The following is a 14,805-nucleotide window of genomic DNA, read 5'->3' on the forward strand; positions in this document are numbered from 1 at the left end:
TCTGTGGCCTGATCTGATGCTTATCAGATGGCACAAGGAAGGACTTCAAAAGATGGCCGGTTTTGTCTGCCAGTAGCAAAAGATGTGGCAGGGACTTGCACAAGTCTAAAGAAGTTTGCATCTTTTTTCCCATTGCTGACCTCTGTCTTCCATGAGACGTGGACTTAGGCCTGTTGTGAGTCTGGCTGAGCGCAGGGAAGGCCACGTGCCTGTGGTTTGTGGTGGGAACTGCAGCAAATTGGGTAGCCTGGCAGAGCGTGTGGATCAGGTTGGTCTTGGCTGGCAGAAGTGGTTTGATTTCCCAACAGGGCAAACCTGCTGTGGGACAGACAAGTTGCTGGGATTGTTTATTGTCAGCCCGAGTGCGAGGCTCAAAAAACCCTCAGAATATGAGATGATTCTGTTATATTTCTTGAGGCTCTGGTCAGGTCTCTTCTAGCTCATCAGCACATAAATCCAAAACTTGTGATTTTATCTAAGGCCAAAGCAAGTATCAGTTTTGCTGGCAGGTTTTTTTTTGTAAGTAAAGTAAAATATCAGCCTTTACAGCAAACATTTCACTGTGTGATTTAAGGCCTCCGTTTAAACTGTCAACCAGCTTGAAATGCATTAGCATACAAAAAATAAATGGGCACTTCAGAGGAGACCTTCCAATGAATTAATAATCACCTCAGCTCTGTGGAGATTGCCTTAAAAGCCGTTCCCCTTTGATCTGGCACAGATTAGCCTCTGAAAGGATTTAGCACAGAGAGGGCTGACCGAAATGAAGGTGTTAAACTGAGAAGTGGGAAGGCCAGTCACTTCAGCCTTCTCTGAATTATAGATGAAGCTCTCCAGGATGGAGAGCACAGGCCTAAATTAAAATGTTGCCTCAAGAAAGAGGGGATGGAGAAGCACCGAAGTGTGAAAGGCATCAGTGGAATCGCTGGGGAGCAACGAGTTTCCTAATTGTTCAAGCTGCTAAACGTAACCAGTTGTTTGATGGCTCACTCAGTGACTGAGATCTTCCTGCAGGTGCAGAAGGGGCTGGAGGAGAAAATGCTCCTTTCTGATGAGTTGTGGTGCCTCATGTGCAGGTGCAGCCGGGCAGGGAGCGGGGGCATGGCTGGCACGGCGTGGAGCAGCGGGCAGGCCCTCGGGGGGCAGAGAGGCCCTTGGGAGGGGGCTGCTGGGCTCCAGCCACCTCAGAGTCAGAGAAGTGGTTAGCTGTAATTGGAAAGGTGTCATGGTTCAAATGGGTTTGTTACAAGTAGGTCGTGTATTTCTCCTCTATACAGCCAAAAATTCTGTGTGTCTCTGCAAGTGGTGTGTATGTTGTGTACTGGCATCCCCAGCCGTAGGGCTTATCTCTGCACACATCAGTAAACACAGTCAGTATCTCCAGTTTTCAAAGTCCAAGATCCACTGTAAACAATAAATAGAAATCTCCAGCTATCAAACCCAAGCTCAGCATTAACACTCGTGTTTAGGAATATGGCTTCAGAAATAATTATGTATGGATGCAGCCATAGGACCAGAGTTTGCATATAGTAAATTATTTACTATATTAAACATTCTAATGGATTTTTCAAAGCCTTCATTAATACAACAACCCTTTTACCAAATGATGGTACACATGGTTGCACACATCCTTTGGTGCTTGGGGTATTGCACCCAGAGCCAAAAGCCACACACCTTCCCATGCAAACAATAGGACCTCAGATACCCTGGGTTTGGTGCTGTAGCAGAGAGCTCAGGAAAGATCACTGCAGATACCTGGGGTGATACTGTCGATAAAGCAGGCTGCAGCTATGTGGAGACTATGACAGCTGCCTTTATTCTCACCTTGAATCAAATAATTAACAAAGGGGGACAGCTCTGCCAACTCAGCTGTGGTTTTGTACAAGTTAAACCTGCTAAGAAAGGGCTTCAAGTGTGTGTCTCACTAGGGAGGCTGAGAGGTGGCTTTGCCCAAAACCAAGTCTTTTGGGGTTGTGTTTTGCTCTAGAATGCTAAGATCTGTGATTCTGGGGCCAGAGACCATTTGCATGGAGCTAGGAGTCACTGACCTTTCTTATTTACTCAAGAATTAGAGCAGTAGCTCATCCAGCAGTACCACTGTAGGTAGTGTTTTGTGAGGACTTACTCGGGGTTGTAGTGTTGCCCAGAGGCAGACATTTGAATTCTTTCCAAAGACAACAGGCTGCAAGGACAGATTGTGATACAGTCCCAGTCCTTGCTGTCATAACAGTGTGATGGGCCCAAATTTTCCTTTCTATCTGTTGTGGCATCCATTGCTTCATTCACACAGAAACTGGGCTTTCTGGGTGCCAGTACTGAGGCACTAAATTAGCTTGACATTTGAAGGGGCCTTTGTGGAAAGCCCTGACAAGCTCCTGCACATATATCTGCTTGTGTCATGGCTGCACATGCTCCATCCATCTTGTACCCCAGCCTCCTTTCCCCAGCCAGCAGCAAATGGTGGGACCATCAAAGTTTGAGACCTGTAGGGTGCAGATATGCTGCACTCTGTATTGAAGGGAAAATCTTGAAGGAAAGCTCAGGTGCAGCATCAGATGTGCCAGTTTTTGCCTGGGGTGTGAGGAGTTGTGTTGGACACCATGTGAAGCAGGGGTGCTAGAAGATGCACCTGGAAGATAAACCTTGGACAGAGAGAACCTGGGGAGGGCAGGCATTTCCAAATTAAAGACATTGGTGGATGTTTTATTAAAACAGGTGAGGAGACCATCCATTTTGCACGAGCCCTGCCCCTGCCTGATCTCCACTGGTCAATATTTATAGAGCCCTGTTCCTGCGCGGGGCTGCGACCGCTCCAGGCAGTGCTGGCAGCTGCCAGCCCCCTCCCCACTGCCTGGCACTGCCTGCTGCCTCGGGGAGTGCTCTCTGCTCACAGATGCAAGCAAGCACGCTGCTCAGCTCTGTACACTGCTGCTTCTCTTCCTCCTTTTGCCCCTTGAAATTGCCACTCAGCTGTTATTTACTGCGTTACAGTACTTTATGTTTGCCGTAAGCCGGGGCAGGAGGTCAGCAGTCACTTCAGTTAGCTGCTGTGTGAAGGTGCAGCCAAGAGACAGCCCCAGCCCTGGTGCGTGGATGTCCCCTCAGGCCAAGCAGCCCTGAATTCATCACCACTCTCTTACTCTTTGGGAAGAAGTCAGAAATGGAAGTGTTGCAGCGAGAGGCCCAAATCTTGTTAAACTGTCATTGCACTTAATTCTGTCTGCAGTCAGCCTGCAAAGCATAGAGGGGACCTTCTGTTACTCAGCAAGCTGGGCTCCAAGCACTGGAGCAAACCTGCCTTCTTACGTGGTATCACGCATTCCCTTTTGTGCTGTCATCACTATTAAATTTGAATACAGATAAAAGGGTTTAATTTCAGCAGAGGGAAAGCGAGTGTACTTCAGCCCTCTTAATCTCCCTGCAGTTCAGATTTCCTGGGACTTGCACTGAGCGTGTCTATCAGATAAACCCACACTAATTGTGTTCCTTCTTTTTTCTTTTTTCTCTCCCCGTTTTCTTTCTGTTTATCTGGCACTGGATGTTTGGAAACTGCAGAACTCTGTTTGGAAACAAGATCAAGTCGGTGGCCAAGAAAGCATTCTCAGGGTTGGAGGCCCTGGAGCACCTGTGAGTAACCCACCATGCCTCAGAGTTTGGGAAGGGGGGGTCTGCCAAAAGTAGCTGCTTGAGAGATCTGCTAGCAATTTAATAGTGTCTTTGTAAGCTGAGAAGCCAGTCCATTTGTGGGGGCCACCTGCTTCCTTCTCATTATAAGTCCGCCTCAACTTTGGCCTTTTTTTGTGCCAGGAACAAAGTTATAGAACATATGGCAAATCTGCATGCTCTTAATTTTTTGATTTGTTCTTGGATAAGCAGTGCCTTGACTTGCACATTGCTGCTGTTAGCAATGGAAATGGGCTATTTCAGATGGAGCTCTCTCTCCTCCTCCCTTGCCCCAGCTTCCTCCTCAATCTAGACTCTGGCAGTGACACACACTGGAAGTGGCTGCTCACGGTGCAGGCACCAAACATCCCTGCTCAGCACAACCACCTCAGAGCCATTGGCAAGAGGGACATTTTGGCTGCCACTGTATAATTTTTTTTCCTGTGTCCCAAGGCAGATACGTCCAGCAGTGAATCATTAATAACTTCCTTTCTGAGTTAAGACAAGTTGAAGTATATGTGAATTTGCTCTCTGTTGTACTGGCTGCTGATGGTATGAATGGTGTGACCATTGAGAGCACGCGGAGGGGTTAGGGCTGCCTGACTGGGGGGACATTCCCAGGCAAAGGTTCCCCAGTTGGATTTTCCTCTGGAGTCTGTCCTGTGCTTCCCAGTCTGACACTGTCCTTTTTCAGAGAAGTGAATTTTTTAATTAGCAGTGCTTGTGAGGGAAGATTTCAAAGCACGTTCTTTTGGAGACATTGCAATGTTTTTTGAACACAATGGTATCCTCCCAAAGTCACTTTCAAATAACTGCCCGGGTGCTGTTTAGTGCAAGTATTTGCTTTCTTTGTGTTTGCTGAAGGTCGAGCCTGGGATACGACATTCCTGACTATCTTTGGTTATTGAGGGGGCTGAGGAATTTCTGGGCTATGGATGATGGAGGGAGCTGAGACTGAGAAAGTGTAGTGGGAAGATGGGGTGTGGAATGACTTAGTGATTTATTCTTGGTTTTTTTGTTGGTTGACTACTGTTCACTAGTACTTAAAAGTGTTTTGTGGAAAACCACTTCTCTGAGCTGCAAGTGCATACGGCCTTCACAAGGAGCTCCCAAACGACCTGCTCCTGGAGTCGTTGCTTAAACAGGAGGGAGTTTGTCACAGCCTTTCTGCTCACGTTGCCTGTGTGTGTTGGCAGGAACCTCGGGGACAACGCCATCCGCTCGATCCAAGCAGAGGCCTTTGCCAGGATGAGGAGCCTGCGGCAGCTGTGAGTCCCTGAGTCCTGCCCTGCTCCTGGCGTGGCGCCCACTCACCACTCGTGTGCTTCCTCCTCCCCTCTGTCCTCCTCTGCAGGGTATTTTTACAGATGAGTAGATGTCACAGGAACACCTTGCGTTCAGCCCTGAGTGCAGTTAGATCATGGGCAGGTTCTTCCAGCGGGTTGGCATCTGTGCCATCAGCCACCTCTGCTCAGGGAGGCCCTGGCCCTGTTTGCCACCTCTCCTTCCCACACTGCCACTGCTTTCATTCCAGTGGCCCTTCTGCTCCTTTGCTGTCCCCGTGTTTAGGGCTCACCTTCAGTACTGACATTTCAGCAACAGGCACCATTTGAATGGGACCCACTTGTCACCCAGCCTGCTGGTGTAAAAATATGGCTGTGTTATCAGAGCTGCTGCTGTGCTCCAGGCTGGGGCTCTGCGCTCTTATCAGACACTGTTTCCAGTCTTGCCTGGTTTCCTTTTCTCTTTGCCATAAATATTTAATCCACTGTCTGTGCATTGCTACGCTCTGGAGCAGCGCAGCATCTGTGGAACAAGAAATCACATATCTGGTATTTTGGCAGATTCATCCTCTTCTTCCTGGTGCTGGGAATGGGATGGTCACTGTTAGCAGGGGCATCTAATACTAGTGCCGGGGGAATGAGCAAGATAAATGTTGCATGTCTGTTGTTTAACTGCCTTATTTTCACACTGGCTCTTGAAACAAAATTGAGGTGAGGGATTGATCTCATTAGAGAAGAACATATGGGATCCCAGATGTTGTAGAGGAACCTTTATACCATGGAGAAGGTGGCTTTCAGATAGGAGACACCTACATGCAGAATGTATTGTACCAAAGTCTTAAAAACCCAGGGTCTCTGACCTGTCCCTGCCAGCCAGCAGTGTTTGTGCCATCACAGGTACTGGGGGCTGCGTGTCTCTCTAGGACAGCAAAGTGAACAGCTTGGGAAAATCAGATCTCTGTGTTCCCTCATTCCCTCCTTCCTCTCTAGTCCATTCCTTTCTTCTTGCTTTTCCTGGCTGTTTTCAGACTTCATGATTTCCTGAGGTTATCAGTTAGGAAACAGGAGATGGCACATCTTCCTACAGGCCAGTGCTGGAGCTGTGCTGTGCCCCTGATCGCCTGCTCTTGCACAGCTTGCATTGCAGGGCAGAGCTGCTCTCTCTGGGGCCATTTTCCCAAGCTCTGAGGCATCCTCACATTCTGTTTGAGGGATCAGATTGGGTTTTCCTGGGATCTTGGACCAAACCAGACCAAGCTCTCAGTTCCCTGCTAGTGTCAACTTGCAGTTCTTCACTAGTCTTAGACCTGTGCTGAGCCACAATTTGGCCCAGAATATTAAATAAAAAAACCAAAACCAAACCCAAACAAACCTGAGGCTTCCCTTTTGTTTGCCCCTTTTTCACAGCTTTTGACACCAGTCCTAAGTTGCTGTTACAATGCTGAGAAATGGGTTTGTGTTTTGTTTTCCAGACTAGTTTGTATTGGTTTTACAAAAATATCTTGGGTCATTTCTCTTCCACTGCTTCTGTTAATCAGTAAACACAACATCAGCTACTGTAGACACATCAACTACCCCTCTGGTCCCTGGTGATGCTGGTGTGTGGGCAGGGGCCTCTCCTCTTACTCCTCTGGTGCTGGCCACTGAGGGAACTAAAGGTCTTGCTGTGGGGACTTGGCATCCTCTGCCTGTTCAGTAATGAAGTTCTGAATTCAGCCTCCCCCAACGACGCTCAGAGCACGGAGGCAGAGCAGGAGCACATGTGGTAACTGGACATGGGAGGTGGGAGCAGGACAGGCTGTCCTGACCCATGGCTCTGCTGCCTGTCTCCTTTGTAGATGATCTGCCTGGGTTTCCCTCACCTCAGGCAGGATGGTGTGGCTCGGCTGCTCCTGGGGATCGCTCGGGAGGCTGGTTAATAAATATGAGGCACTAGGGAGTGTCACTGGAGCACAGGGAGTGGGTTGTTCTACGTGGAGATGAAATGCTGTTCAAACGTGTTACATATTTAACATCATTAGTGCCTGGAGGACAACCCTGCAGTCCTGTTTTTCCTTCCACCCATGCTGGGGGGGAGGGAAGAGTGTGTCTAACATGAAAGGGCTGTGAGCTTTCCAGCCTTCCCTCCGTGCAGGGCTCACAGCAGGCTCGTGTTGGTTTTGTTTCCCTGCAGCCACATAAACAGCGACAGCTTCCTCTGCGATTGCCAGCTGAAATGGTTGCCCCAGTGGTTAGTGGAGAAGGAGCTGCAGTCCTCTGTGGTGGCCACCTGCGCCCATCCCGAGTCACTAAAAAGCAAAAGCATTTTTGCCATCCTGCCAGAAAGTTTTGTGTGTGGTAAGTGTTGCCTGTGTGTTTTGAGGTTGTACGAAGGGTAGGACTCACTTGGGAAACATTTTCTTTGACTACTAGCATGTTATTACGAGAGGGTTTCTGTTTTGTTTTGTTATTCAATGGGATCAAAGGGAGCCCAAGCCTGCATTTTAAAAATTTGTCATTGGCTACAATTTATTTCCCACCAAACCCACACGGCGCATTGCTCACATCCAGTGTGTGCCTCACAGCGCTCCCCCAGCGCCAAATCAAAAGGGGCTAATGCTTGTTCCAGCTCCAGATGGGGCTGCACAGGCACTTCCCCAGTCCTCCTGATACTGCCAAGACTGCAGCTATGGGGTTTTTTCACTCTGCAGTGTTCTGACCTTCTGCTGTGGCTTTCTGTTCTTCATTTTTTTCCCCTCTTGGAAATAACTAAGGGTTAAAAAACCAAGGTTGGGGGGAATATGTCCTCTGTCACAGCTCCTTTTTTTTGGGCCAGTAAGGCATTCTACAGGAATTAAGTGGTGGCTAACAGTTGCATTATAATCTTTTTTCCTCGTACAGTTGTTTTGCCTTCTAAACAGCACTTACTGCTGTTCTCCCACCCGAACACTGCTGCTGACTCTGCACCTGAGCTGTGGTGGCAAAGCAGCTCTGCTTAACACCCAGCACACACAAACATCTACTGCCCCTCTCGTAAAGAAACAAAAAGTCACTCGCCAGAGGAGGCCAAAGTGATGCTGCTCATGCATCCAGCTTTGGGGGAAAAGAAAGGCCTGGCTTGATGAGCCAGACCCTGTGCTGTGGAGCCAAGCAGTGCAGATCCTGGGTGGAGCTGCACATGGCTGTCTGACAAAGGAAGAATGAGCTTTAGAAAAAACACTTCTTTAACAAAGCTGAATGTGTGACTTGCACTGAACACGGAGCAAAAGCTTTGTTCCAGCTGCTGTCCCACGTTCCTCTTGGTCCCAGGGTGGTAAGGCTCTGCCTAGGTGGCCTCTGTCTGAGCGAGTCTGGGAGGCTTGCTGTGTTCATCTGGAAGAAGAGGGCGTGAAGGCTTCATCCCCAGAGCAACAGCACAAAGCACAGACAGCTTTGCTTCTCTGGTGCCTGCCAAGTCCTCCAGGCACTAGTACTCCTGGTTCCAGAGGCCTGGCTGTTTAATTAAACCTTAGTCAAATATTAAATTACACCATTTGTAGAAACCTAATAAATGAATCTGCTTGGAACCTTGCTAAAACTAACAATCTTCAGGGCAGAGAGTGTGCAAAGCTTTCCACCCCAGACGGGTGACGGGCAAACAGAGCTGTGGCTGCTTTGGTAGCGTGTGCTGCTGTCACCTTGCTCATGAGCATTTATCCCAAGAGGTGGCATCTGCAGTCCTTTAAGTGTCCTCCTGCTCTCCCCTCCTGCTTCATGCTTATGCAGGCCTGGAGGCAAGTTCAGTATTGCCCTTCACGCGTGGGCTGTACAAGGAAGGATGTTTTCTTGCTGAGGTTCAGCGACACTGGTGAAAAGAGCTACTAGGTATCTTGTAGGTGTTTGAGGTCACTAAGTGACCACCTCAGTCCCCTGAAGAGATGGAGGAGCCAGAGGCATGGGAGTCCTAGCCTAGAGGAGCCACTCGGTGGAGTCGTGCATGGACACCTGCAGTGTGGAGCCCGTCTCCATGGTGGGTGCCTTGCCAGAGCGAGGTGCTTTCCTGGCAGGGACAGCAGGGCCTGTAAAAGCAGATGTGCAACAACGTCTTTCCCTTGCACACTGCTCGTTTCTCATTGCATCCCTTTGCTGCTCCAGCCTTTCCCCCTAGTCCAGCACTAACTGTGCCTGCCCTTTCCCCACAGATGATTTCCCCAAGCCGCAGATCATCATCCAGCCCGAGACAACAGTGGCTGTCCTCGGGAAGGACATCCGTCTCACCTGCTCGGCCGCCAGCAGCAGCAGCTCCCCCATGATGTTTGCCTGGAAGAAGGACAACGAGATGCTGCACAATGCTGAGATTGAGAACTTTGCCCACGTGCGGGCCAAGGATGGGGAGGTGATGGAGTACACGACCATCCTGCACCTCCGGCACGTCACCTTTGCCCACGAAGGGCGTTACCAGTGCATCATCACCAACCACTTCGGCTCCACCTACTCCAACAAGGCCCGACTCACTGTTAACGGTGAGTAAGAAGCTTTCTCATCCCTTTCCTCAGCTGTAGCTGGTACAATTCCCTGGGACTCTTTTGTCATTTTTAGCAGGCAGTTACTCCTGAGGGTTCATTCCTGATGGTGAGGAGCTCTTAACCTCTTCACAGCAGGTGTGTGCATCTCAGTGAATGCTGAGAAATGCTGTGTGAAGAGCACATGCTAGGCTTGTGGCAGCTGCTATCAGGCCAAGCACTTCACCACCTTCTTAATGGCCTTAGCTGCCTCCCCTTGGCTGTTCCAGTGGAGTCACTGCCCAATGAAATGGGCAAATGAAAATAAAAGTACGAAAGGATACAAAGAGTAGTGACTGTAGTCATTGAAAGTTCTCTCTAGGATAGAAAACGAGGTTGCTTCCAGGCTAGTTGCAGAAAATGAGCTTTGATCCCAGCTCTAATGAGCCTGAGCGGGGGCTCTCAGACACTGCAGCCAGGCGTGTGCTGGAGGAACAGAGGGTTCGTCCCCAGCCCTTCAGAGACACCCTGCCCAAGCAGCCTCCCGTCCTCTCGCCCGCGGGCGGTTACCACACGCGTCTCCCGCCGGGGAAGGGGGAGTCAGAACTTGCCAGGAGATGGTGTTCTCCCTGCGGGATGGCTCATCCCTTCGCCTTGGTGTTGTGTCCCAGTGTTGCCCTCGTTCATCAAGACTCCCCACGACGTCACCAGCCGGACGGGGACGATGGTGCGGCTGGAGTGCGCGGCCGAGGGGCACCCCCCCCCGCAGATCGCCTGGCAGAAGGACGGGGGCACCGATTTCCCGGCCGCCCGCGAGCGCCGCATGCACGTCATGCCCGACGACGACGTCTTCTTCATCACCGACCTGAAGATCGAGGACACGGGGGTCTACAGCTGCACGGCCCAGAACTCTGCGGGCTCCGTGCTGGCCAACGCCACCCTGACTGTCCTGGGTAAGGAGCAGCAGCGCCCCAGGGGACAGGCCGCTCTGGCAGGGGGAACTGGAGGGGGTGGCTGCTCAAGCTCCTCAGCAGCTGCAGGTACAGGGAGGGGACACGGAGGCGCTGCCCTGCATTAGTCTTGTTTCATTCGTTTAAGCTGTCATGAGCTCATTTAAAAATATCCTGCTAATTAAGAGAAGGAGCCCTAAGTTGCATTGCCTGTTGTGCCAAGGAGGCCACTCCAACCAGCTTAGGTGCTGTCTGGGAAAATGACTTCAAGAGGAGCTATCACTGCATCTCTTGCCCTATGAAATCAGTCATGTGTCAGCCGTTGCCCCTTGTCCTTGGGAGATGCTTTGTTTGGAGCTCTCAGAGCAGCTGGTTACGGGAAGGCCTTGGTTGGGATTGTTGGATCTGTTCTGGTATGCAGACACCATGTCCTGGGCAGGTGGCCGCAACAGTGCATTGCTGTGAGTTCCTCTGCAGGAACATCAGTTACGTTCAGCACTGTTAACAGAAATCTGTTGCTACACTGTCCCTGAGAATTACTTTCTGTGTTCATTCTCCTGCAGAGACACCATCTTTGATTCACCCACTGGAAGACCACGTGGTGTCCGTGGGTGAGACCGTGGCTCTCCAGTGCAAAGCCACAGGGAGCCCAGCTCCCCGCATCACCTGGCTGAAAGGAGACCAGCCCCTCATCGTGACAGAAAGGCACCACTTCACCTCTGGCAACCAGCTGCTGATTGTTAGGAACGTGGTCTTGGAGGATGCTGGGAAATACACCTGTGAAATGTCCAACACCGTGGGGACAGAGCGTGCCCACAGCCACGTGAGCATCCTGCAGTCTCTGGGCTGTAGGAAGGACCGTACCACCGTGGGGATCATCACCATTGCTGTCGTGTGCAGCATTGTGCTGACATCTCTGGTCTGGGTCTGCATCATCTACCAAACCAGGAAGAAGAGTGAAGAATACAGTGTCACCAACACAGGTAGCTCAGAGTCTCCTGCTAAGGCTCCCTCTACCCTTTTGTGCTGTCAGGTTTCTGAATCGGCACGTCGGGTAGCCAGAGTCACGCTGGGAGAGCAGTTGGCTTATCTCTGTGGTTCTCTTGGCTCACAAAGCTGGAACCAGCTTTCACTTGCTGTTGAAGCATGTTCAGAGCTGCATTTCTCCCCCTGGCTTGCTCTTCAGAAAGGTCTTTTCCACTTGGCAGTAGTTTCAGCCATTGCTTTGCTACTTTGATTTTCCGTGACCATAAATGATAACTCTTGAGACAGCCTGGATCATGTCCATGATGCTGGAAACCAAAGATGTTGTGTTCAAAACTTGAAAAACTAGACTTTGAAGCTGGAATGTCTTTATTCATGTTGCCCATAAAAGCTGTTGTAGCCCTGCTGTTGGGGGGTGTCCCTTGCTTCCTAGGGGAAGAAGTAGTGTTTATTTGGGATAATTTGCTGCTGAAGCAAGTGCTGCAGTGAGAATAAACTCTCTTGCCCTCAATGTTATTGAGCCTCTGCAGAGAAGAATGGAAGAACCAGACTAAGGTTTCCAGACCCTGCTGGGATTTGCAGCCTTCCTTTATTGCACATATAGTACAACATGGGATTTTGGAGACTTGGGCTAGCTAGGGAGTCACAGATACCACAAGACCAGTGTGATGTGCCAGTGGGATGGTTTTTTCCCCTTTTTTTAAGTCTTGAAAATCTCACGTAGTTGAGTTTTTCTTGGGTTTCTGTGACAAGGGAAACTGCAGTTGCCTGGTCTAATGGAGAAAGCCAAAGACAGCCAAGGGCTGAGACTTACTCACCTGCTCAAGTGAATCAAAGACCTGGTTCTCCAGAAGCCTTAACTCATGACATCAGGAGACAGAGGACTTGAGTGAAATGAGGTACTCTGAATTTGAGGGGGAAAAGGATGAATTTACTTGTCCTGAAGAGACAGTTCCCCCTACCTTGTCCTGGCCATGCCAAATGCAAACACTGAAATGACTCTGTCAGCTCTGTCTCACAGCTTTAAGTTCTGACAGATCAGGAGTGGTGCTTCTGAGGGGAGTTTTTAGGCAGTTCAGTTTCCGTTGCATCTACAGAAAATACCAGTTAGATGGGGTTCAAGATCCCTCTTGAAAACATGATTTTACATGTCTTTGAAAAGAGAATCCTTTCTCTCTTACTGGGAACTGACATTTCTCTGCTCCCATTGCTCCAGATGAGACAATTGTGCCTCCTGACGTGCCGAGCTACTTGTCTTCACAAGGGACTCTTTCGGAGCGGCAGGAAGGGGTGGTCAGAGCAGACACCCAACAGCCCAACGGCCACATAGACAGCAACGGTGAGAAACTCTGTTTGCTCTGTAACTATCCAGCTCAGCTTGGTACAAGGAGGCAGAAATCACAGTGCAAAGTACCTCTGTGCTTGTTAGGAGTTACCTGAAAGCTCTTCCTAAGGTAAGTCTCCAGCTGCTGCGTTTCTGCAGAACGAGGCTCTGGCCTCTCCCGGCACAGCGGTGTTCGTGCAAGCAGCCTGCCTCACAAACTGCTCAGTCGGGCCCTCAGGACTATTTTTTTACTCATTTTAGATTAGTTTTTTGGCACCAGGGTTACCTGTAGTTAGGCTCTGCTAGAAAATACATTAGCAGTGCCTGTCCCTGCCTTCAGGCTTAGAAAAGTTGGGATTTTACAGCACTTAAACGCAGCACATTAGGGAGGCAAAGTTAAGTGTTCTGAACTGAGATTCTCCTGCAATTGTACAAAGTTTAGTCTGTTAAAAATTAGCTTAAAATTCTCTATTATTTTTTCTCCCTTTCACAGCTTTTACAGTAGAAATAAGATTTACTAATAAGTCATTTAACTGAGAGCAGATGGTTGCAAGCCTTAGCCAGGTGGTTTGCTTGTTACAGGTATGTGTCAGGTGGATCCTGGAAGGTGTCCAGATGCTGAAGGTCCCACCGTAGGCTGCAGACAGCCAAAGCTGTGTATCGACTACAGTAAAGACACGTGGAAGACAGAAGACATGGCTGATGGAATGCTTCTTCCAGATAAGACAGGTACAAACCCCATGAATTGGGAAAGGTGTTTTGCATTTGTACAGATGAGAAAGCCCTCCCAGTCAGACAGCATTAAGGCAAGAAACTGTTACCTTCAGAAAAAAAACAAAACCAGAATGGTCCTCGGGTGTGAGCACAGTAAATTTACTTTCTCCTGCTTGCTTGGATCCTCAGTCAAGCTCAGTTTGAATCTGAGGAGCAGGCAGCAAGAGGCAGGTGAAAGCTCATGCTGGCCATTCCTTGTGGCTGGCTGACTGGTGTTTTGATTTGAGCCGTTCCTAAAATGTGAGAGTTCTTTCGAACAGAAGGTGTTAACAGTTTACTAAGGGACTGTCAACTCCTGTCCTCAGCTTTTTTTTTTTTTTCCCCAAAAATTTAAGTGCTGGCCATTCCTTGTGGCTGGCTGATTGGTGTTTTGATTTGAGCCATTCCTAAAATGTGAGAGTTCTTTCAAACAGAAGGTGTTAACATTTTTCTAAGGGACTGTCAACTCCAGTCCTCAGCTTTTTTTCTTTTCCCCAAAAATTTAAGGGTTGTTTCAGGCACTGCACCTGCCTCTGCTCTTTGCCAGTTTCTTGGGTGTTAACACTCATACTTTTCTATTTTTGGGATACATTTTCTGTTCTCTTGCTGTATTGTAACAGAAGAACAGCCAGTGAAACAAATCTTCTCTGCAAGAGAAATGTAAAGTTTAACAATGGAAAGGTGTCGAGTGCACTAAGGAAATTAACTTTCAAAATTTAGAAACTCCTTCCTGCTTCCTTCTTTGCATTCTGCTCATCTGTTATCACCACTAACAGTAACAGCATATCCAGAGATAACAGCCTGAGTTGACAGTGATCCCTGTAAAGCAGCAGCACAAAAATAAGAAAGGTAACGTGGTATTTTAAAGCAGGTAGTACAGGAAAGTTCCAGTTCTAATTTCCCCCCTGACTAGAGAGTCTGAAAAAGGAAGTAAATGGCTAATTTATTATTAAAAAAGAAAGCCACAGCTTCTTTGGAGTGAAAAAAAACAAACCAAAACAAACAACCAGCTAAACCTTATTAACTGGAGGTACCTTTAGTGATAGCTACAGAGTTCTGAAAAGCTGCAGGTATTTACTAGCCCAGAGAAAACCAAACGTCCCCATCCCTCAGTGTGAGGTTCCCACACTGCCGAGGACAGAGGAGCTGAACAGAGCTGCCTGTTCCTTCCGCAGCTCCTGTGCTCCGGAGCTGACAGCTCCCAGCTGCTTAACCCCCTCTCTCTCCTGCCCTTCTCCCCCCCTCCCTCCCTCCAGGCTACGGCCTGCCGGTGGTGTGCGCGGACTGCAGCGGCAGCACGGACAGCATCAACCTGCACATCCTCCCCCGGGAGCCCGAGGGCTACTCCCAGGGCCCCCAGGCCACGGACGGCCCCCACCCGCAGCGCG

At 49.4% G+C, this 14,805-nt stretch overlaps 1 protein-coding gene across 1 annotated transcript in view; it reads left to right on the forward strand.

Moving 5' to 3' along the window:
- The window catches only part of LRIG1 (leucine-rich repeats and immunoglobulin-like domains 1), a gene marked incomplete at both ends in the record, with an annotated part of 29,745 nt that extends 14,958 nt beyond the window's left edge, over positions 1-14,787 (forward strand). The window contains 9 exons of the mRNA XM_008941647.1: positions 3,556-3,627; positions 4,860-4,931; positions 7,120-7,283; positions 9,107-9,427; positions 10,078-10,359; positions 10,920-11,339; positions 12,557-12,679; positions 13,247-13,393; positions 14,674-14,787. Coding sequence (XP_008939895.1) covers positions 3,556-3,627; positions 4,860-4,931; positions 7,120-7,283; positions 9,107-9,427; positions 10,078-10,359; positions 10,920-11,339; positions 12,557-12,679; positions 13,247-13,393; positions 14,674-14,787 — 1,715 coding nt within the window. The remainder of the gene's footprint in view (positions 1-3,555; positions 3,628-4,859; positions 4,932-7,119; positions 7,284-9,106; positions 9,428-10,077; positions 10,360-10,919; positions 11,340-12,556; positions 12,680-13,246; positions 13,394-14,673) is intronic.
- Positions 14,788-14,805: the final 18 nt, after the last annotated feature.

Source organism: Merops nubicus, unplaced genomic scaffold (genome assembly GCF_000691845.1).
Source record: "Merops nubicus isolate BGI_N331 unplaced genomic scaffold, ASM69184v1 scaffold5616, whole genome shotgun sequence".
Lineage (NCBI taxonomy): Eukaryota > Metazoa > Chordata > Aves > Coraciiformes > Meropidae > Merops > Merops nubicus.